Source organism: Dromaius novaehollandiae, chromosome 2 (assembly GCF_036370855.1).
Source record: "Dromaius novaehollandiae isolate bDroNov1 chromosome 2, bDroNov1.hap1, whole genome shotgun sequence".
NCBI lineage: Eukaryota > Metazoa > Chordata > Aves > Casuariiformes > Dromaiidae > Dromaius > Dromaius novaehollandiae.
In genome coordinates, this window is record NC_088099.1 from 11,010,625 (window position 1) to 11,033,025 (window position 22,401).

The 22,401-nt window shown below is 39.5% G+C and overlaps 1 protein-coding gene across 2 annotated transcripts in view; it reads right to left on the reverse strand.

The window, feature by feature from the left end:
- The window catches only part of PTPRN2 (protein tyrosine phosphatase receptor type N2), a 661,203-nt gene that overhangs the window by 224,345 nt on the left and 414,457 nt on the right, over positions 1-22,401 (reverse strand). For both annotated transcript variants that reach the window (XM_064505751.1, XM_026103068.2), the window contains exon 12: positions 18,202-18,266. In XM_064505751.1, the coding sequence (XP_064361821.1) occupies positions 18,202-18,266 (65 nt within the window). The remainder of the gene's footprint in view (positions 1-18,201; positions 18,267-22,401) is intronic.

Consider the following 22,401-nt stretch of genomic DNA (forward strand, 5'->3'; position numbering starts at 1 on the left):
AACTACATGGAGACTGCTGGCAGAATATAAAATATTTGATTTTTTCCCCAACTTTCTAGCATTCAGTACAGTATATATGCTCTGCAAACTATTTTCCCAAATAGACTTGCTATATCTTTAATAATGGATCTTAATATTACTTGCCATAGAGAATCAGGCATTCTGAAGCACATTATTTAAATATTTAAGATAAAGCTAAATTCAAAGCTATTTCACTGTTCTAAGCTTATGATTTTTACAATGTGCATGGGTTGTCTCCCTCTTCTGGCTGATCCAAACACCTTAAAGGACCTATGACTTCTCTTTCTCTTCAAATGCCATGAGGCTATGGTTTGATGTGAACGGAGCTCTTCCATGTATGGGAGTTTATAATGGAGACTGCATTATCTACAGGTACAGATTTGCAAAAGCACATTTTTTTCATGGTATAGCACTCTGTCCTCTACCATGAGACCACCTATCAACCCCTAAGAAGGGATGAGAAAGCAATGAAAGAAAGAGCAAAATAAGAGATAACAACATCATTACATTTTTCTCTGAGTTAGTTTTGAGGTTTGGGGACACACCAGGGGTTTCTAACAGTACCTGAAGAGAAACACAGTTGTTTGCATACACTACAAGTGGCATGACTATTTTTGTATCCAAATCACACATCTCCTCTGCTGGCACCAGCCAGGGCTCTTTCCATGCCATACATTGCTCACAGCTTGATGCAACAAACTGCCCGACAACTATATTGAGAAGCAGCTTGTTTTGTTTTTCTAATTTGGAAAACAAAGGCGTGCTGCAAGCTGCGCTGACTGGGAAGTCATACATCTTTAAAACAAAGTAAAAAGGAAAAGAAAAGAAGGAAGCCTCCTCTAGTTACAGCAGACACCTTCCTCTTTCCTTGCAAAGTGCCCTGTCAGCATGGTCACCTTCATGCCACTTTTCAACACCAGTTGAAAAAGAATGAAATCTTTTTTGTCTTTTATATTTCAGAAGTTATTATTTAGAAATTTGTTGCCTGTAAAGAAATGCCATCAGGTTATTAGCAGAGACTCTTTGTCCAGTGGGATCAACTACAAAACTAGTCTAGATTACAGAATATTCACTGCATAGGCCAGCGGGTCTCAAAGGTCTGCCCTAGAAGGTGACTTAATTTCTGGGTCCAGTTATCAAGGTCCAGCGTGGTCCAGAATAACATGGTCCAGCCCAAAACCAGCCCTCACCTCCCATCACACTCAGAGCCTCACCTCCTCCTCCCTGGGAAAGGTCCTGCCTGTAACAGGAGCCCTTTCTAGCCCCACTTCAAGAAGTGAGCATCAGCCAAGTATCCTGGACAGAAACCTAGGACAGGCCTAGTGATGGCCTCTTGTGGCTTTTCAGAAGTACAGGAGAGCGGGAAGACCTTCTGGGCTTTGATTATCTGACTGCTCCAGCTCTGTGCACTCACACACACCAGTACTAAAACAGCAGGAAAAGGCCTCTGGCTGCCACAGCCTTAATGTTCAGATGGTCTGTGAAAGATGATCACAAGTGGCCCAAGATCACACTTGGGAAACCCCAGGATAGGCTGATCAGACAAATACAGTCTGATGATATGATTTGTACCATTCACATCTTCAGCCAGCACTACAGATTGCAGGCAGATTGTGATATCCCCTATTTACCTTGTTATTTATATTGCAGAATCTTGACACCTCAAATCAAGTGGCAATCCAACCTATCAAATCTTAGTTTTTAGACTTAATGCCTGCATTTATCCCATTTAACTAAGCAGCCCTAGCCTTTGGCTTTCTTTGTAATCAATGGTGGGAAATAGAAGGCAATTCCTTTCATAGCTGGACTCCTGATTATAAACCTAAGCTGACTACACTCCTACCACAGATGCTTCAATTCAGTGTCTGTGCAGCCTAAGTTTGGGGGGATAAGGGTATTTACTAATAGATTTTTCTAATTGGTGGGTTCAGATCTTACTGGAGCAGGTAAGGGTGTAGGGAGGTCTTGGAAACTCAGAGACAGCCTTGGACCATATTTACAGTGTTTTCAAGGCTTTGGAAAATGCCAGAGATAGTCTTACAAACCATGAGGCTGGAAACTGGGTGCCTGTGATTGCTTGCTCCTACTGTGTTCTGTGAAACAGGCCTGCTGTACAATTTCTGCAAATAGACAGGATTTCACCAAAGAAATAACCTATATCTACATATGTATCAATCATTTTCTCAGGAAAAAGACCCAGCAAAACTCTGAGTGTCTGCTAACCTGTCAGGTATTTAGCATGAGAGAATCCAGCCTGGTGGTTCCCTGTAGGTGCCACATAATTGTAATTAATAATAAAGACACCAGACACTGCATGCAGCAAGGAAGAGACTTTGCTCTGAAAACTTTGCCTTCTAAATGGAATGGGTAGGAGCACTGAATTCCTGCACTGCAAATAAGTCATCTTACAAGAGAGGAATTCTGCGGTTCCACCTCTCCTGAGCCAGAAAAGCCATAGCTGACACAGTTTGCCTAAGTCATAATGACCAAGCTGCTCTTCTGACATGTTGGTCTGATGGCAGGCCTCTAAGACCATGTTTTAGATAAAGGGCAGGTGCCAATACAATACATCATTGTGCCACTGAACAGATAAGGGTGGCTGCTTTCCTCCATTTTTTGGAGGTTATTTGCAATTCTAATCTGTCAGCAGGCAATTTGGCTGAGCAAATTTGGGAGTCCCCTGGACGAAGCAGAAATTTCAGTGGAAATTTAATTGCCTTGAAATGTATCAAGTTGCCATATTTTGTTTATTTCCTGAGATTCAATTACGAAAATTGCCAGTCTGCAACTCCAAATTGCCTGACAACTGTTGAACTTACAGTCTCACAAGGATAATCACCCCAGAGCACAACACACACATCACTCCGCCACCATAAATTAATATAAGCTGCCAGTAATTGAAAAGGGCAGAATAAACTCCACACCTCCTTTATTCACACAGTGGAATAATGAGGATGTCATTCTATTGTCTCCTGGGTGGGATCTTCTGCTACTTCGGTTGTTACAGGTTTTTTCTAGACACATTGGGTACAAATATGGTTTCCCTTCACAAACTGTCTCTGTGCCCTCACCAGTCTGTTCATCCTTGTCAAATCAGGATTTCACACATTGTTTTCCGCACATTCCCTAATCTTAGTGAAAGTTTCATTTCCCCAGCCCATTGCCATAGGCTATTAGTCTGGCACAGAACTCCAGCTCAAAATGAAAAAGATAAAATAGAGACAAGACAGCAGCCACAGCTACCTCTGCTCTGCGTTCCCTTGTCTCACCTAGCAAAATACGCTTAACAGCACTGCTGCGTTATTGGTGAGCCAGGACAACCAGGTGTGTCTTGTCACGCTCGATGAAAATAACCTATTGCTGAAAGATTCTATATCCATCTATAAATGTTTCTAAAGTTCACTATGGCAGTAGATAGAGGTACATAACTTTGTTGTCTAATGAATACAAAATAGCAATAGCAATATGGTATCAACCACTGTGGATGTTACTGACCAACAAGATCACAGACAACATCTGGATCTGCTCCAGGACTCGACTATTGAAACCTAAATACCAAAATTTTATAATGCCAATTCAAAGTTTTACTCACTAATGACTTATTTTTTATTATGGTATGCCCATAAGATCTTAGTTATCCAGCACACTTTTACTATTTTTGCCTACTTGGTATTAGCAAAGAAATTGAGCTTATTTAGAAAAGAGTTGAAATTATTTTGCATTAAAAGACAAATATGTTTTAAAATGTAATGAAATCCTGTCAATTTGTTAAAAAAATTTTATTGGCAGATTCTGGCTTCTTTGAGTGAAAACCTGTCTTCCCTGATTTAGAAAAGAATGATTTTCCTTTCAGCATTCAAATTTGCATGCGAATATACTTTGCATATAATTTACATACCATACTGTACCGCAACCTCTTCCTCTCCTATTGTAAAATCCAAGATTAGTTCCTAGCATTTCACAGCCAGGATTATTAAAGCATTTTGTTAAGCTAAATCTGAAGATAAGCTTTCATCCTGATGTTCCTGGAATTGCATACTAATGGATGGGAAAAGCGAGTTTCTGGTTCAGGCACTGATTAGGCTTGGGGTTCAACACCAGATTTCTCACACACTTCAAGTTTGGGCAATTTCACTTAATATCATTATAACTTAGATACTTCTTTGTAAAGTAAGAACAATAATGCCCTTTATTGCCTTTCTTTTCCAGTCATATCTTTTGGAGTGATTATCTTTAATCACTCAAAAGCAGAGTTTTTCTTTCACTCTTTGTGTGGGCAGGTACCAGTGAGACAGAACCCCAGTCCTGTCTATAAAGCATTACTGTAATGCCCCTGTTAATTAAAACTACTCAGGATTATTTCAATTAAATGGTTTATGTAAAAAATTTTCCTTTTGTTACAGATCTAAATTGTTCATGGTCCATACAAGTTTTAGGGATTTTTTTGGTTATTTTTTCCAGTGATTTTTTTTTCAGGTCAAAGTCATGATTTTTGGTTAAAGTTTGGGTGACAGAAAACTTCACCATAGCCTACAGTTTAGTGTCAGACTACTCTTTTGGGAAACTGAAGTTTAAACTTTAGCTGCTTGACTCAGAACAAGGACTTCAGTATGAACCAGGAGCTCATAGTATTTCCTGCATATTAAAATATCTGCATAAAATGAAACCGTTTCAGAAGGCTACTACCCAGTATATCTGATGAGGGGTGCACCATTCAGTAGAGACATGGGGGAAGAGCAGTGCAGAAAATCGAGGTCTCCTCCCTTCTGCATTAGTATCTACAGCTCCAGTCTATTTTGGGTCTCTTTTATTGTGGCTTCTTTCATGAAAAGCTGGAAAAAGCCTTCATTTCATCCTAAAGGGGGACCAAGAATCCTCTGAAATCTCAAAATCTCCGCAGCACAGAGAACCATATCCTGCTAAGCACTGGTAATGCACGGTACTTTTGTGCGGAAAACCAGAGGGCTCCTCTGATTTTCACCAGAGGGCATACGAGCTGCCTGTGCTCCCTCAACAGTCAGTGTGGCGGAGCAGCTTCCCCAGAAGGCGATGGGGAGGGGGAAGTGGACCTGAGCTGAGCGCTGCAAGTTAGCTCCAAGTCTCTCCATTATCCAAGGACCGTACTTAGTACACAGGACCTTAAGGAGGTAATACAGGTTACAGAGATTAGTGCTGTGAGTACTCACCACTGTATTGGTTATATTATTTATGAACAGCATTGTGCTGCTTTACTTCAGAAGCTACATTGAAATGTACTACTGCTTAATGTGTTTCTAATCAATGTCATCTTCATCGCTCTACTTGAGTCAAATTCCAGTCAGAATTTTAGTAGATGCTAGTACAGGTAATTGGATTTTTTTCCCTAATTGTTCATTTATTGTAGCCAGTTACTTAGTTATAGATGTAGAATTCTCAGTTTCCTCCATGACTAAACAAGTATTATTTACACTAAAATTAATAGCAAAACCTTTATGAAGATAACATAAATAATGAAGAAAGAACTTGCATTCGGTGGTATTACCTAATCCCAGCACAAACTGTCTGCAGCTTTTCTGCTGCAGAAGACGACGAACTCAACAGAATCAATTTAGCATCTTGGGGAAAGGTAAAGAGAGAAAAGGGAGTTCTGGTCTAAGCACTACTCTGGTCAAATGGGTAGCAATTAGGAGAGGCCATTAATATTAGCATCTGTAGATCTAGCTAGGTCAAGTTGCACTGGAAGAATGTGCAAGTCTTTCTCTTAGGAATAAATAAAGGGATTTCCCAGAAAATATCTAACTACTGCATGTTATCTGGCAAACAGAAAATGAAAACACCTGTCTGCCAGACACCTGTATGCTGCTGTTGAATCCCCATCTGCTATATATGCCACATGATTTTCTTTTTTTTCTTTTAAGCTTGCCAAAAGAATTGATTAGGAAGATAAAATCTCTGAAAAACATTTTGGACAAAGATGCCAGCACAGATTGTACAGTAAAAGATAGCAGGTCTGCCAGTACATGCACACCACACTGTGCAGGCTGCTCACGCTTGCCTATCGATGATTTATTGCACAATTAGTGGAATACTGAAACTGTAGCAGCGGTATCTCCATACTTCAATTTGCTATAGATTTGACAATGAAAACATGCAACCCCCCCAACAAGCAATATTTGTATTATAGCTAATCTCTTTCCTTGGTCAGTAAGAATATCCTTTCTTGCAGAGCAGTCTCTGTTTATCTACCTCCTCTCCTTTCCTGCTTTCCTGCTACCAGCACTATAGATGAATGCTGCTGATGTGACTATCGTCCAGTTCCAGATATAAAAAGGTTACCTTTTGTAGGACAGCTTTCTGGGAAGTAAGTAAACTCACCAATGGTATTTGGAGTTTTAAGAGGAATGAGTCACCCAAATACTTGCATGTGCTACAGTGATCAGTAGCTAGATAATACTATCTAGTGTCCTGTAGCACTCACAACTCTGCTAGATAGATAGATCTAAGAAAACAACACCCTCCTACAAAAGGGTGGCCTCCTATACATAGGTATTTGTAGCATCAATGATATCGTTCATTAAAAAATTAAGTCATTAGAAGTACAAGGAAGGACAAGAGATAAGGGACAATTACTGAGTTTCCCTGTTTAGAAAACTGTTTCGAACACAACATGTACTTGCTATAGAGTATTAATAATAAAAATAAGTATGTCAAGGCATACTTTTTGGAGGCTATGCTGGAGAAGCAGGTTTTTGTACTTATGTAGACAGATAATATATAGTCAAAAATGTTTTTAACTAAACACTTTAACAGACAAATATTTTAAATCGAACATTTTGAATGCCATAGAAAACACACTACTCTCACTTTTTGGATAAACTATGATACATTCTATTCATGCAATACATTTTTTACTGTAAAGGATCTATTTTGTCCTCCAGTTTCTAATTGCCTTACTCTTCCATTGAGTGCAAAGCACATAAAATAGACAGGAAGGGTAGCTCTTCAGGTTGTGCATATGCACGCACAGATACATAGATACACACACAAAACCCTAAAGCAACGTACTGCACTTATCTTCTTCCCATTTTTAGATCATACATATTTCATTAAGCTTCATGCAGAGTGTCTTCTGATTTATGGTAATTGTCAACAAAAGCAAAAAATGCCGACAATTTTAACCCTGCAGTACTGAGGATTTAACTGGGATAAAATTAAAATGTTTAGGGGAAAAAAACCCACCCTAAGCCACTGGGAGGTTGACCCTTGAGATGATGTCAATTTTTTATTTTATTTTATTGTGTTTGTTGTCTATGGAAGCAGATGCCAGCAGCAACATCTGATGTACCGGACACCTCCAGTGTTATCCCAGCATGCTCATGGCCTGGAGGACTTGGAGTGAGACTAATTTCCATATCAAACCCAATTTAGATGAAACATCTTGGTTAAAAAAAAAAAAAAAAGCCAGCGCATCAATAGCCCCTTGATTAGATTTTCATCTCCTGAGCAGACAAATATGAATATTTATTACCATGAATGCAGATTTCCCTTTTTCCATTGCTCTGATCTTGAATATTACCCACTGCTAATTTCTATGAAAATTTGGGCAACATAATGTTTTCACATAAACTGACAGTTCTTGAGATAATCCCGTTATTGTTTGGTGGAAAATGACAGTTTCCGCTTATTCATGTGTTAACGAGGGATTAAATATTGTTTTTCATCACCATAATCTAAGATGGACTGGAAATTAAAATTTGAACATTGTGTATTAGCAAAGCTTTGAGGACCAGCATTTGTTTGCATTCACTTAGTGAAGATCTTTAAATTAACAGTTTGACAATCAAGTGAAATCAGTATCATAAAAACACCACTAACATTTATGAAATAAAAGTCATTACTTTACCTGCTAAAGGTAAAGAGCCAGAAAGAGAAATAGTTCACAAAATGACATCCCTTTGCAATGGCGAAGTGCACACTGAGCTGTTGTCAGCATCAGTAATCTTGAGGCGTTATGGACTCAGTTGTTTCTCTGTAGCACAGAATCATGTCCTCTTCCCTTGTCACAGGTGCCAATACTCAAACACTCGATATCCTCAGGTCCCACTGGAAAATCATGCTATGATAGAACTATCATGCTAAAAGCAATCATACTGACCCAAGAGCTGTTTTCATGCATGCCAAAGTACTGTACTCACAGCCTGTTTATACAGCTTTTGGTGTGCAATAGGTAGACACACATATAAGTCTTCTCTTATGACAATGGATATTTTGCTGGAGCTGAAGGGAAGTATACAACTATAAAGGATCAACTATCTCCTTTGTATTTCTGTATAATATTCAGCAATGTCAATCAGAATTATGTACATTGACCAAAGTGAAAATAAAGAGATGTATCTGTGATACTCTGCAGTTCATGAGCCATTACTTTGCATACTGTCTCTACAGAAGTTTGAGGTAGGAATTCAGAAAAGTAAGTTTGGGATTTCACAAAAAAAAAAAAAAAAAAAAAAAAAAACACCCAAACCCTTTGATATAAGTTAAAGGCAAACTAAACTTAACTATGCTTAGTCAAAGCAACTTCCAAACTACATCTAAAACTATCTCATCAGTACATCTGTAAAATACTTGCTGATATGAAGAAAAATGAAACAAAACTGAGCTTCTACAAAAATAATTTAATAGGAAGCCTCATGCTTAAATTTAGAAATTAAAAATATTCCCCTTAAAAATATTCTGATTAAAATTCCTTTTTACATGTGGAGTACATAAAGCCTTGCGTTCCAGAGGATGCTGCAGTGATGCACAGTAGGGCCCATACGGCAGCACTAAGAGAATGTTGCCTCTGTGCATGAAAACACAGCGATGTACAAGTGCAAAACAATTCCGGGCAGGAAGAACGAGAATGTGTTGTGCTACCAAATCTTCAGTTTTCACAGAAAACAGATCAGATCTTGAGTTTTACAGCCTGGTACGAAGAAACCTGACAATATGTGCAACAACTTTTATTGTATTTAGGCAAGAAAAAACTAAAGGGCTCAGTCACTACTGCAATGCAAGCGTTAACAATAAGGAAACCACAGGCCTTAATTCTTATTCTCCCAAACTGAGATGGCCTACTAGGAATGGTCCCTCACCCAGATGTTACTTAGACTCATTTAGAAGAAAAAATGTCTAGAAGAGTACTAATTAGCATAGGACAAAATGTGAGCGACCCTGCTCGTGATTTAACAGTACGGATGAGTGTGAGGCCAGCACTGGCTCTGTGTGCCGGTCCTGTTTATGTTAGTTCTGCTGACAGAGCTGCAAGGCCCCTGGCCCCAGGGAATTCGTACGGAGAGGCTGGCTGTCTCCAAGCTTGAATCCTGGCCTGAGACACTTGCTCGCCCGTGGCCGCAGGAAGAGCGCAGTGGTCCAGGTGAGCGGCTGCCGACAGTGAGGCGGGTGCACAGCTGGTGCAGCGACCTGCCGGGGCCCTCGCTGCCGGGGGAGGACAGAGAGAGGGCTGAGCGGGCCAGGGACATGCGCCGCGGAGGTGGACCTGCCCCCTCTTCCTCTCCTCAGAGGAGTAAATCTGTGCGCAAGATTACATGGACTCCCCGTGTTCCTGCTGGGACCAGGCGTTTGCTGCTGGAGGTGGAAGACTCTCCCCCCGCCGCGTTTCTGACCAGCTCTACCTCTACACCTCGGAGAAGCAAGCAGAATTTTACCTTCACCTACGGCTTCCTCAGCCACCCCACTGCACCGCTGAAGATTTTGTTTTCCTTTAAGTCCTAACGAACTGGCTGCCCAGGGAGGACGGGTGCTGAATTTCATGAATCAGTAAGCTGATCTAGTACAAACAATCACATTTTCCTATGTGAAGTTCTTATATATCATATTTAGGAAAATATAAAATGCAGGCTGCCAAATCACAGGATAGATAATAATTGTTTTTTAAGCAGAATTACATTGCGGTTTGCTTATGTAGTCATTGCTAGCATCTAAATGCGTTTTCTCTACAGATCTATAATGTTTCTTAAAGGAAGTTCAGCCTTAAAAACAATGGCTCAAAAACAAGACAAATCCTTAAAACCAACATATGCTACTTTTCTTTAACGGAACAATGTTAAAAAGACAAAAAGAAACAACATTGGTAGGATGCATAAGTTTCTGAAGCCACAAGGCAAACCGTATCTTGTTTCATTTTACATGATACTGAATAAAAATTGAATTGCTGTAGTTGCCATAGCAACTGCCACATCACTTGGCACTTCTGCTCCTTTAAATCACACAGTGCTACTGTAAAGGAATTCATGAACCAACATGACACTTGAATACTTGTGCTTTTTACAATGTTTCAGGAGGAAAACATAAATCAATATACACTGATAGTTGTCTCTGAAAATCAAGTTTGTTTTATATTTCTGAAGATTGTAATCTCATTTTCTTGTCGTGCTCTTCACAAATTTGTAAAGAAGGTGGAGGGCGTTGTCAGGATCAGAGCACAAGAAAAGAAATTACTACTGACACCTGATTTCCAAAGTGAAGCTGTGACCTGTCATTCAGATGTCAAAATACCTCTGCTATGCAATATTCAAATCAAATATAGGGGATAAACATTGGAACTTTGCCCTTCCGCAGCCAGAGAGGGTGCGATATGTGACAGAAGACAGTCTCACTAGCATCTAGGTATGTGTTTAACTCTAAAATTCTCAGTAGGCTCAATGATAAGTCTAATTATATACTTCAAGCTAAGCATATTTGAAAAGTTTGCACAATTGGGGCCATGACGTATATTGTTTTAAAATCTTCTGTATATAACATGCAATCACAGAAGGTATATGACAAAATTACACAGTAAAATTATATATTTTTTTATTTTATTTTATTTTTTGTCTTTATTTTGCCTTCTATTAACAGTCTGGATGCCATTTTTTTTGAAAAGCAGCCCTCTAGTGGGCTATATGCCATAATGAATGGTTAATAAATAACATTATCTCTAAATATTAGCTAAAATATGTTTTGCAAAAACATACAAGATCTTAAATAAATGAGCCATAGAGCTTCATCATTCTCTTTAGAGAAATTTAATGTTCTGCTTAGCCTTTTCCTTAAAGCTCTTAAAGCAACACTTCTAAATGCTACTATAAAACCAACTTCTGATTAGTACCACTTTACTATACATGTGTACCACAAAGCTATAATAGTGAGGTATCTTATTCACTGACAGCAAGACTCAATAAAAGTAGTATATTATTAGTATTATTCTACTTAAATGTATTTTACTTAAATGTATACAGCTTTAGAAACTGCAGTTTCTTGGGGGGGAGGAGTAAAGCAACTGTTCTTTGCTGTGCCACACTAGGATCGTACTCTTAAAAATATATAGTTTTTCATTTAATTATTTTTTATCTTATTAAATAAGATAATATATAAGGCATAAATAGCCTTTAAGCTATGTCTTAAAGCAAAGAACCTCTCTGGGACCTGAAGCATTCCTTGCCTATGGTAACGTGTGTTGCTCCAAAGCACCATATGCCTGGAAAGCTCCCTTGAACTGCTAATTGACGTAGCCATGCCAATCAGCAAGGTGCCAATGGTAAAAGCTATCTGTAAGATCTCCAGTCACAACTGGGCAGAGAGGAACCTCATGAAGTTCAACAAAGGGAAGTGCAGAGTCCTGCACCTGGGGAGGAACAACCCCATGCACCAGTACAGGCTGGGGGCTGACCTGCTGGAAAGCAGCTCTGCGGAGAAGGGCCTGGGGGTCCTGGTGGACAACAAGTTGACCATGAGCCAGCAATGTGCCCTTGTGGCCAAAAAGGCCAACGATACCCTGGGCTGCCTTAGGAAGAGCACTGCCAGCAGGTCAAGGGAGGTGATCCTTCCTCTCTACTCAGCCTTGGTGAGGCCACAGCTGGAGTGCTGTGTCCAGTTCTGGGCTTCCCAGTACAAGAGAGACATGGAGCTACTGGAGCGAGTGCAGTGGAGGGCTGCAAAGATGATGAAGTGACTGGAGCATCTCTCACATAAGAGAAAAGGCTGAGAGAGCCGGGCCTGTTCAGCCTGGAGAAGAGAAGACTGAGGGGGGACCTTATCAATGTGTGTAAGTATCTGAAGGGAGGGTGTAGAGAGGATGGGCCCAGACTCTTCAGTGGTGCCCAGCGATAGGATGAGAGGCAACAGGCACAAACTGAAACACAGGAAGTGCCGTCTGAGCATAAGGAAAAACTTTCCTGTGAGGGTGAGAGAGCACTGGCACAGGTTTCCCAGAGAGGTTGTGGAGTCTCCTTCCTTGGAGATATTCAAGAGCTGCCTGGACACAATCCTGGACAATGTGCTCTAGGTAACCTTGCTGGAGCAGGGGGCTTGGGCTAGATGGTCTCTCCAGAGGTCCCTTCCAACCTCAACCATTCTGTGATTCTGTGTGATTCTGTGATTCTGTTAATTCTCAAGTAATGAGGAAAAAAGAATGTGGTTTGTTGAGCTTTAAACCACGATTTTATAGATAAAAGATGATGAAAACAAACTTACAGGAAATGCTGTCCCTGGTTTCTGCTGGCCGAAGAAGGCTTGTCCTGTAATACAGAGACAGCTCCAGCCTGCGCAGTTCTCATAGCAGCGCAGCCACAGCGGGGAAGGTCAGTGGGAGGTGGAAAATCTACCTGCGACTCTGGCTAAAACTTGGGTACTGCGGCACGCACAGCTGCTGTGGCTACACCGCTATCAGGATCCAAACTATCTTATTTAATGATCTTGGGTACAGCATCTCCTTCTATTCCAGTTTACCTCTGGGTACAATATGTGCTCCAGATCAGGAAAATTTGTTCATTGTCACTGTAAGAAAGCCAGCTGGTGTGAGTCCCAGGCTAATTTGGGCTTTACAAACCAAAAGCCAACCCTTAGCAATTCTACTGAGCAGTCAGAGTAGATCAGAAAAAAAGCTGACATTTTATTTTTCAGCAATAGCAAATGATTTGTCAAGTTTTATACTAACTTCTATTTTTTATGGATTTCAAATACCACTCTGGGTCAAATCTGGATACACAGATACTAATGACAAAATCTGACAACAAAAAGAAACATGACAATTTAGAAATATGACTCCTGCCTCAAAGAATCTTTCACATTGTTGGAAAGTGTGTCTTACCATGTCCTCTAGTTTCACTGGAATTTTTAAATACAGATTCCTTTTCTATATTGTAATAACACCACTTTATGCAATGTCAACATAATTCTACACCTATCAAAATATCTGTAACTGAGAATACCCTGAAACATGTAAAAATATCACTGCTCTATTTTAGAACATCCAGCTATACAGCAAAGTGTTCATTTCACATATATTTTGGTTTAGTTATTTCCACTTGGTTTAGAAATCTGTTCTAATTCTTATGTCTCTCATAATATGAGAAATATGATTCAAATCCTACAAACAATGTTAAAATTCCAGTGATGAGCGTATTTTGTGCAGCTCTGCCAGGAAATTGGAAGAGTTAATTTAAAATAATGGATTCCATGGCTGGTGCTGTTTTACCAGTTCAGGAAAGAGACAATGCCATTCCCTGGCATTGTTTCAGGCCTTGATTCAGACATCATTTATAATTCAAATCACAGCATCTTAGCCCAGAAAACTGATTTGAATCATTACGTTTTCTTGAGTCACTGAAGAACCTGACCTGTTATTTTGAAATGGTTGTTGAAAACAAATTTCAACCAAAAGCTGGCTTAAACAGTTATTTTTCCATTTCACTGTAACTTAATTTGTGCCATCATTTGAAATTTTCTTAAACTGGAACTGGAGTCAAATTGAATCTGAAGAACTCTGGTCACTGCTGAGTTCAGCCTGGAATTGCACTGAAAAACACTGAGCTTTTATAATAGTTCAAAACTGCTTAAGTGAAAAGAAAATGCAGTTAAATTGCTAAAGGGCTTGGAAGGAATTCCAGGCTAACCAGTTCCTTCTGTGCTGGGCCACAGTTCTTGCTGCCTGCTGAGCTCCCACAGACTGGGGAGCAGCTCCTGAGGATGAGGCCAGGTGGGCTTTTGCCTTTGCGTGGGACTGGGGCTCCGGACCCCACTGAATCCTGAACTCAACAGGAGTCAGGCATAGCCCTGATACTGATAAGCAGGCTTTCAAATGCTTTCACTGTTTTTTTAATGGCGTTAAACAGCAGGGTGAATCAAAAATTTCAAAATTTGATCAAATGCGATCAAATGCTGTCCCTGAGATCTTGTAGGAGTGCTTGGCCATGACGAGCAATAAGTTTGATTCCTACCTTTATAAAAGGCAAGGGCTCCCGTCATGTTGGGAGCTAGGAGAACAGAGTTACAGGTCCTGGTTGAGTGCTATTTAGCTCTTCAGGCTTTTTACTAGAAGTATGTCCTTTACAGTATCATGGAAATTATACACAGAGATAACGCTGCACTTACATTCATACTCAGCTAGAGGAGGTTCTTGAACTCCTGAAGATGACCTCAGGACTGCTGAGATTTATTTCATGTGTGAGAGATCAAACCCAAATACCTCTAAGACAACAGCCTCTTCGTGATAGCTGAATAACCAGGAAGGTGTGAAAAGCTCATGGTGAATTTGGATGGCACAAACTTTGTGCATGACAGCCACCCAAAAAATTTTGGAAAGCTACCATATAGGAGTTTCAGAGTTGTGAAGCTGGTGCTGGAGAATGCCAAACAGAAAATAAATGTCTTCATAAACATTGTTTCAGAGGTAGCTGGTACTACATAGCACAGAAACGTACGCATCATCAGGATTTCAATACAGGCAGTTTTTCTCTACAGCAGAGTTCTACCCGTCTTTCTGGTATAACAGCCCTCTTACAAATAAGACAGATGCCAAAATAATTAGCACCTTTAGAGAGATATGCAGCACATCAAACTGTTCCAACTCTCTGGTTCCCTGGACTATTGAGTATTCTGCCAGCAAATGTTAGATGTTGAAGCAGGTGCACTGTGGAAGTACCAGTAAGGTCTGCCATTCCGCAATAACGTAAAAGAAACTCTGCTCACCTAAGGTCCAGACAATAGTTTGCACTATATCATCCAAACCTTCCAATGACATGTAGAAATCTTTCAAGCCAACATCCTGAAACATGAGCATCCACTGATGTCCCAGATAAGGAGCTCATTTTTGATCATGCTAAAACAGTGCCTGGACTCACCTTATCTCGACAAAATGCAGCTGAGCTTAGCTGTATCCAAAAAACTCACTGAGGCTGTGGAAATCTTTTACATGACATGAAAGATGATGAACTGCATTGTAACTGCGGTAAACTTCAGACTATTACCCATGCCATTAATGACTATATAGCACATGTTTATGCAGCGGCATAAAAAGAACTCATCAGCTCTCCTCAGACTTGACTGAATGGCTCAGTAAGCTTGGTGTGAATTTTATAATCTGTTGTTGCTTTTGAACTGCCATTCTTGTGAGAGAGATTGAGACTGGGGAGCCCTGAGAAGCACTTCTCTTCTCCATAGAGGGTGAAACAATTTCCTTCTCCCACACCTAATGTTTGATTAGTCATTGGTGTCCACACATTTCCTACTGAGGCACAAATCCTATTAATCATAGATCAAGCCCTGAAACAGATTCCACTGTCCAAAGCAGCACATGAATTATTGCTGAGCTTAGAACAGTTCCTGCATTTGTTTATATAGCTGTTCCATTTACCACTAGTATCTAAGCTATTTTTCTTGAGTTATTTCAGATATGAAACTTGCTATACAAAAACAGTCCTTATCATTTTACAGTCTGCAAGTGAAGATTAACTTTGAGATGAATCTGACCTACTGTCCAACAAACATTCTGAAAGTAAAGATTCCAAGTCCTTTTTTATTCTAAGTACTTTTGATTTGAGCATCTTGCCTTTGATTTATGGTTACCATTACGTCTAATTATATTCGTACAGTGTAGAGCAGAAGAACTCCTAATTCAATAAAAGGCTCCTTCATTTTAGTGAAATATGTACTTTCTGTTATTTTTAACGGTGTTAAACACCAGGGTGAATCAAAAATGAACTGCTAAACTGGATTAACATAGTTAGATGTAACCTGAAATAAACTGAATCTGATATCCTATCAACAAAGAAACAGCTTGGTTACAGCACTCCATTATTTTTCATGTAGGTAAGACTCTACAGAAATGTATTCATTATGTACACTCATAACTGATAAGACTTTAAAAGGGGAAAGTGCACAGCTGGGAGGATTCACATCCAACAAAATATATAAGCAGCTGAATAAATGCTCTTCCATCATTTTAATGTTCCAAACCACTTGGTTCTTTTCACTGCTGATCACTGTATCTCAAATGTAACCTAGAATATATTCAGGCCTCAGATGTCTGCTTCCCTTTGGCTAATTCATTTTCACATTTTGCCTTCTAAGAATACATATTTGGCAGAGTGTAAAACACAGTCATCTGTCAAGGTCTTGATTAATCCAAGTTGAAGCAGTAGGTTTTTTTAAAGCTGTGATGGTACAAATATATGAGAGGTGAGTTCTGCAGTGACAAGTAATGACTTACTAAACACAGCACAGGGACCAGACTGGGGGGAACTCTAGCCTAAGCGCTTGTCCATTCTTCCCAGTTATATTTATTTAGCTGGTCTGAAAAAGCTAGGAACTCCTCTAGACTTTGTCTCCAGCACATTCTTAGACTACCGTGCTTAAAACAACCCTGTTACTACAACTTGAATTAAGGAAGCACTTAACAGGTTGTCATCTGACTTCTATTTCAAACATCTGGAAAGGCTTTATTTCTCCAGTGACCATGATAAGATAACAATTCCTTTAAAGATAAGTGTCTGAAGTTAAGCAGGCTGAATAGAAACCTGAGATTTTGATTTAAAGATCTTTGAAGTCAGCTGGAATCCTTTAAGTGATTTCAGAAGATTTGGAATCAGACAAAATACATGGAAGCATTTCACTAGCACGAGGAGCTTCATTGACTTCCGGGGACAAATTGTACTGGAAGTGATTTCCATGGTGCCTGCCCCAGTCTTGGTTCGCCTGCCATTTAGTAGAAACCAGGGCTGGGAATAGCACGGATGCAGGTTTAAACCTGGCCTGAAGTCAGGACACAGCCTGAGAGCATACCCACACTCAGAATCCAAGATACGCTCCTCCTCCCTTCAGTTTACACATCTTTTATAGCTCACTCAGCTACTGGTAAGAAGAAACGCTGGTTTTCATTTTCTGATGATCTTAGCTATGTCCATTTCCAAAATCAAATTCTTACAACTTTGAACCTGAGAATCTGAGCAGATCTCAGTGTTGGTACCTCTTTAGGACTAAGTCTTTCAATAATATGAATAAAATTATTCAAAGAACCTGAGAAACCTTGGCAAGATAAGTTCTTAATCTGATAAACTGATAAAAAATCAGAAATATCAAAACAGAAAATCAGTAGAAAAAGAAGAAAAAAAAGTAGTTCTTTCAGTTACAAGCTAGTCATTCATTATTCTTAATACTGAGGATAATGTAATCACACGAAAAAGGCATTTGTCTAGCCCTGTAAGCATTGAACACTAGCAAAATTGCTTAAATGAAAAGGAAAAAAAAGCCAAACAATGTACACAAAATTAGCACGAGAATTAGCAATCAACTGTAGTTCATACAAGGTTCTTAGCAGATAGCATCATCTTTATTAATAAATGATGAACTGCTTAGTGGAGTTTTTGCTTAGTGATATCACCATAATAACGGACGCATGTTTTATTTATATTTCAAGTTACATCCAAAATAAGCAAGTCATTCACTGACAGATTCTCTCTAATATCTGAAGACTCTTTACCCCAAATTTAAACTTTCATTGATCTAGATGAGATAGTACACCACCAAAACCAAGGGGAATAATACAACAACTTCAGTTGCTCTGCTTATCTTGGGGGATTTTGTTCCTGTGATACAACAAAGCTAGAAACTGCATTTCTTAAAGCTTGCTGCACTTTCCTCATAAGGATGGTTATTTTTTTCTCTGTGGGATACAGTGCTATTTGTGCAGCAGATTGTATTTTGACAGATGCAACTGTATCATAAAAAGGCCCTTAGCACTATCAGACTGGTAGCTCACAAACATTCATGAGCTCCAGGATTTCATAAAAAAAAAAAAAAAAAAAAAAAAAAAAAAGAAGAAGAAGAAGAAGAACCCACAATTAAAATGATTTTGAGAGTATAAAATGTCCCCAAGCCACTTACCTCCCCCATGCCAGTCTGCAGAATTTTCAGTCCAGTTGTTTTTTCAAGCTTCTCTTTGTTTATAGCTGTAAGGGAAATTAAGATTGAAAGAGTTATGGGAAGGCTGAAATATGTATGATTTTGCAGCATGTGCAAAATAACCACCCTTCCGTTCTATCCTCAATCAATACATCCACTATAATTCTTGCTTATGTGATCTATGGATTATCTTTCCCTGATAACAGCTCTGCTATTCATTGTTTTGAATGCATAAGTATGTCATTAATTGTTCTTTATTATGTGAAAAAGAAAGCCAAACCCATTCTGCTTCCTCATATACACTATATCACCCTTCAGTTCAAGAATGGTTCAGAAGTTCTCTTCAGCCAGATTTTTCACCATCTTCCCTTCAGTGAGGCCTTGTCTCATTAGCACAGCAGCACCTCACCATTGCAACAGCAATATCACTGCATAGGACGTGTACCAGCAAATGATGCAACCCTACCCAGCAGATAAAACAAATAATTTATCTCACAATGTTGGGATGCAATGCACGACATTTTCCTTCTTAAAACTGAGTTTTTTCCTGTTTATCAGCTTCTATCTCAGTTAAATTGTTAGTATGGTCTTCGCACAATTTTGGACTGGGTGCACTTGTAGGCTCACAAAACAATGTCCAACCGGGGTTGTGGGGACAGCACAAAGAAGAGATTATTCCCTGTTGTGGGTATGGGTAAGGTCACCCTGTTTTGGGTGAGAAGAGTTTGGCCATCTAGATGTGAGCTGCGCCAGTTCGACGCATGGTCAAAAAACAGGCACCTGACTTGTTTTGATTTATTAAACTATTTATTAAAGTAGAAATGAAACTTTACAGCCTTATTAAACTCTCCTAGCCTTAACCATATAGTCATTGACTATCTAATTCAAGCTAGTCATCCAGGTTCTCTCTGTAGTCAATCAAAGAGATGGACATCTTAATACCGTGAGTCATCTCCCATATCTTAGACACACCTGGGGTACCCATCTCTTTCCACTGATTTTTGGGACAACTGGGGTAGACGCGGCTTCTCTGTTTTAGTTGGCTAAAGGAAACATTCCTCCCAGAAAGCACAAGAAGTAAGTGTGCTGGAACATGCCATACACAGGAAACTTACAGAAAAATAATGAAGGTTCATGTATTTTTCTTTCCTTTTGGAAAAATACATTGTAACTGTTGCTATTTAAAATACGTTGAAAACAGTTCACAGAGCAGCAGACAATTCTTAGGAGAAATATTACTGGGAGATGGTACTCTGTTCAGCTTGTCCAAAGTGCAAGACAAATGAGTCACATTTATTTCAGAGGTGAATTGTGTCATTAGGGCTCATTCTCACCTCATATATCCAAAATGTCTACTGATTTTATCAAGAGTTTGTATGCGCAAAGACTGAAGAAGTAAAAATTCATGTAATTTTAATACAGACACACTTTTCTGACTGACTTCAGTGAGAGATGAATTTTTTCCATGATTTAAATGGATAGCAAAGCTCTGTCCATCCTTCAGACCCACATCACTTTATTTTTGTTCTTTTCAATATGCTACCTATCAAGCTGGTGAGAACACGAAGTCCCAAGGTAAGAAAGCTTAAGCACATGTTTTGCTGGATGACAGCCTAAAAAATGCATACCAAAACTTTTAAATCATACAACTTAATACTTATACAGTGCTTTACACACTTACAAATCTATTTATTCCATACTGAATCACAATGATGATAGTTTTGTGAATACAGTTATCTCCATTTTATACTGAAACAGAGGCAGAAAAAATTAGAGAGCATCCCGAAGGTAGTCAGAGGATTAGAGTACCCCGGAGGCGGTAGACGATTACAGCGACCGTTAGGAGTCTAGACTTTCTGAGCCTGGTTTTCAGACTGAGCATCTGCACATATTTACCACTACTCAGGCATTTATGTACACATCTCAGTATATTAGTCCTTGCCAGTTGTGCTCCAATGGATACACAGATCAGCAAGACTGTCATGCACAATGATGGGGAAGGGAAAGGGGTGAGAAGGGAAGATGCCTAGACTACACGGACTGAAGTTGCATTTGAGGCTATATTTCTGCTGCATTGCATGTATTGTCCAGCATGAATTTCAAAAAATAAACAAATCTTTGCAAACGAGTTTTTCAGTCTTTTGCTCCATCCTCTGGCCTATGTTTCTTCACCAGCACTCGTGTTCAGCACCTGCCATGCCGTGTTACTGACAATCTTCTTTTTAGATGTGCCATTTCATCTCAAAGATGTTCCATGTTACCACACTGACAGCCTCATATCCAGCATACATATTAAAGGCAGATTTCTGCCAAATGCAAAAATTCACAGGAGTTATAAAAACCAGAAAGCTCTACCACCTCCTTCAGAGAAACTGAACTGTCCAATAAGTGATTCCCTGGTAGCTGGGGATAAATAAAACTGCACAACACAGTGGTTGCAAAATAAAAGGAGCATAAGAAAACAAACAAGCTTAAATCCCAGTGTATAATTTTCTACCATACGAGTAGGAAAAACTGGGTCTGCCCTATTGCTGAACTGTGTAATTATATTACCTGTTTCACTGACCTCCTTTCTATAGGTTTCTTGCAGACTTTAATTATCGAAGCTTTGGTTTTAAAGTATACTTAGCCACATCTGCCCCCTGCTCCCCGATACTGGGTAAAACACAAAGCACAACTCTGATAGCCATCCTCACATAAACCCTGCCAAAATTAGGAGGCATGGATGTGATATTGATTAAATCATGACCTGAAAACGGTCAAGCTTGGTCATTGTCAGGATGCAGAGAGAGCCCAGAGCAGCCCATCTTCGGGATGTTCCCTCCAGGCACTTACAGGAGCATATTTTAGCTAACCTTATTCCACAAGCAGTTCAGGAAGGTCAACAAATTCTGTCAAAGTCGACAGTGGTAAGGTCGAAGCACCAAACACATATCAAGCAGCTATCTGAAGATGCTGAACAGTGAAGATAATTACTTCACTTTCACTACCCATAACTCCAATTGGGATTTTAAGACAATAAAAGGTAGACAATAGACTATAGATAGATGAGAAAGAAGTGGTGGTAAAGTAAATTCAGATATTTAGAAGCAATCCTTCTACTCATCCTCTGAAAACTGGCCCTAAATTTTCTGAAGTATTTAAATTTGCTACCTGCTAGCTTTTATTCCAATGCAAATATACAACAGACGATATTTATCTTGCAAATTTTATGAACAGGAAAAGAAAATTCTGGGTAACATGGTGTAATGCACATTCCAGCAAAGTTGATTATTAGAGCCATGGCTTAAAGTCCTGAAATACTAATGGAGAACTGGCAAACTCATCAGCAAAGAGGCATAATAAAAACAGCTATTCAAAAAAAAAAAAAAAAAGAACCCCAGCAACATATAAATCCCTTTTTTTAATCACCCACTGAAACAAAAAGGGTTTCCAAACACACAAAAAAGAAGGCCTTTAAATTAAATTCACTAGATGAAGGATATGCAAATTACCTGAAGAAGCGGAGCCCTATAATGTTCTCAAAATTCTGCAATAGCCTATTTAATTAGTATTTTAATTTATCAGAATAATTCTTTGCACTTGACAATTTATGCAGTATTCCATATAATTAAGCACGTAGCTACAGTGGAATAATTTTGCCTACTCTCTTTATACCAGTTATTTTAACCTGAAAGAATCTGGGGAAGTCTCTTCTGTGATCTAAATTGCAACAGGGACAACTTAATGGCTTTGCTCTATTAGAGAGCACGATGAGGGTGTTACTGAGTGTTTAAGGGCTAGAGATTGTCACTGCTCATAGTCTTCACTAACCTGAGGCAGGTCCGATGTATTTTTTGGAGGCTAACATTTGTTTCCTTTAGCAAAGTTATCTGTTGCTGGCCTAGTGAGGAATTTTTGAGTGGATAGTTTTGTAGGTGGCAGGTTTAACCTTGGAGTCCACTGGTTACTAGGAGAAGCAAACTATACAGGTGTTCAAGCAGACCTCCAGTCTCATTACAGCACTGCTGGAAGAAGGAAGCCCTGAGGAACGAGTAGTTTAGAAATGCTTGCGATAAAGCAGGCTGCCAAGCACCACCTCACCCTCCAGCTTGGAGGGCACAGCCTGCCCACCTGCAGGCACAGAGCCCTGCTCCGGCAGGATTCCCTGCCTGCCTCCCGTCATAGAGCAGGATTTGCCCC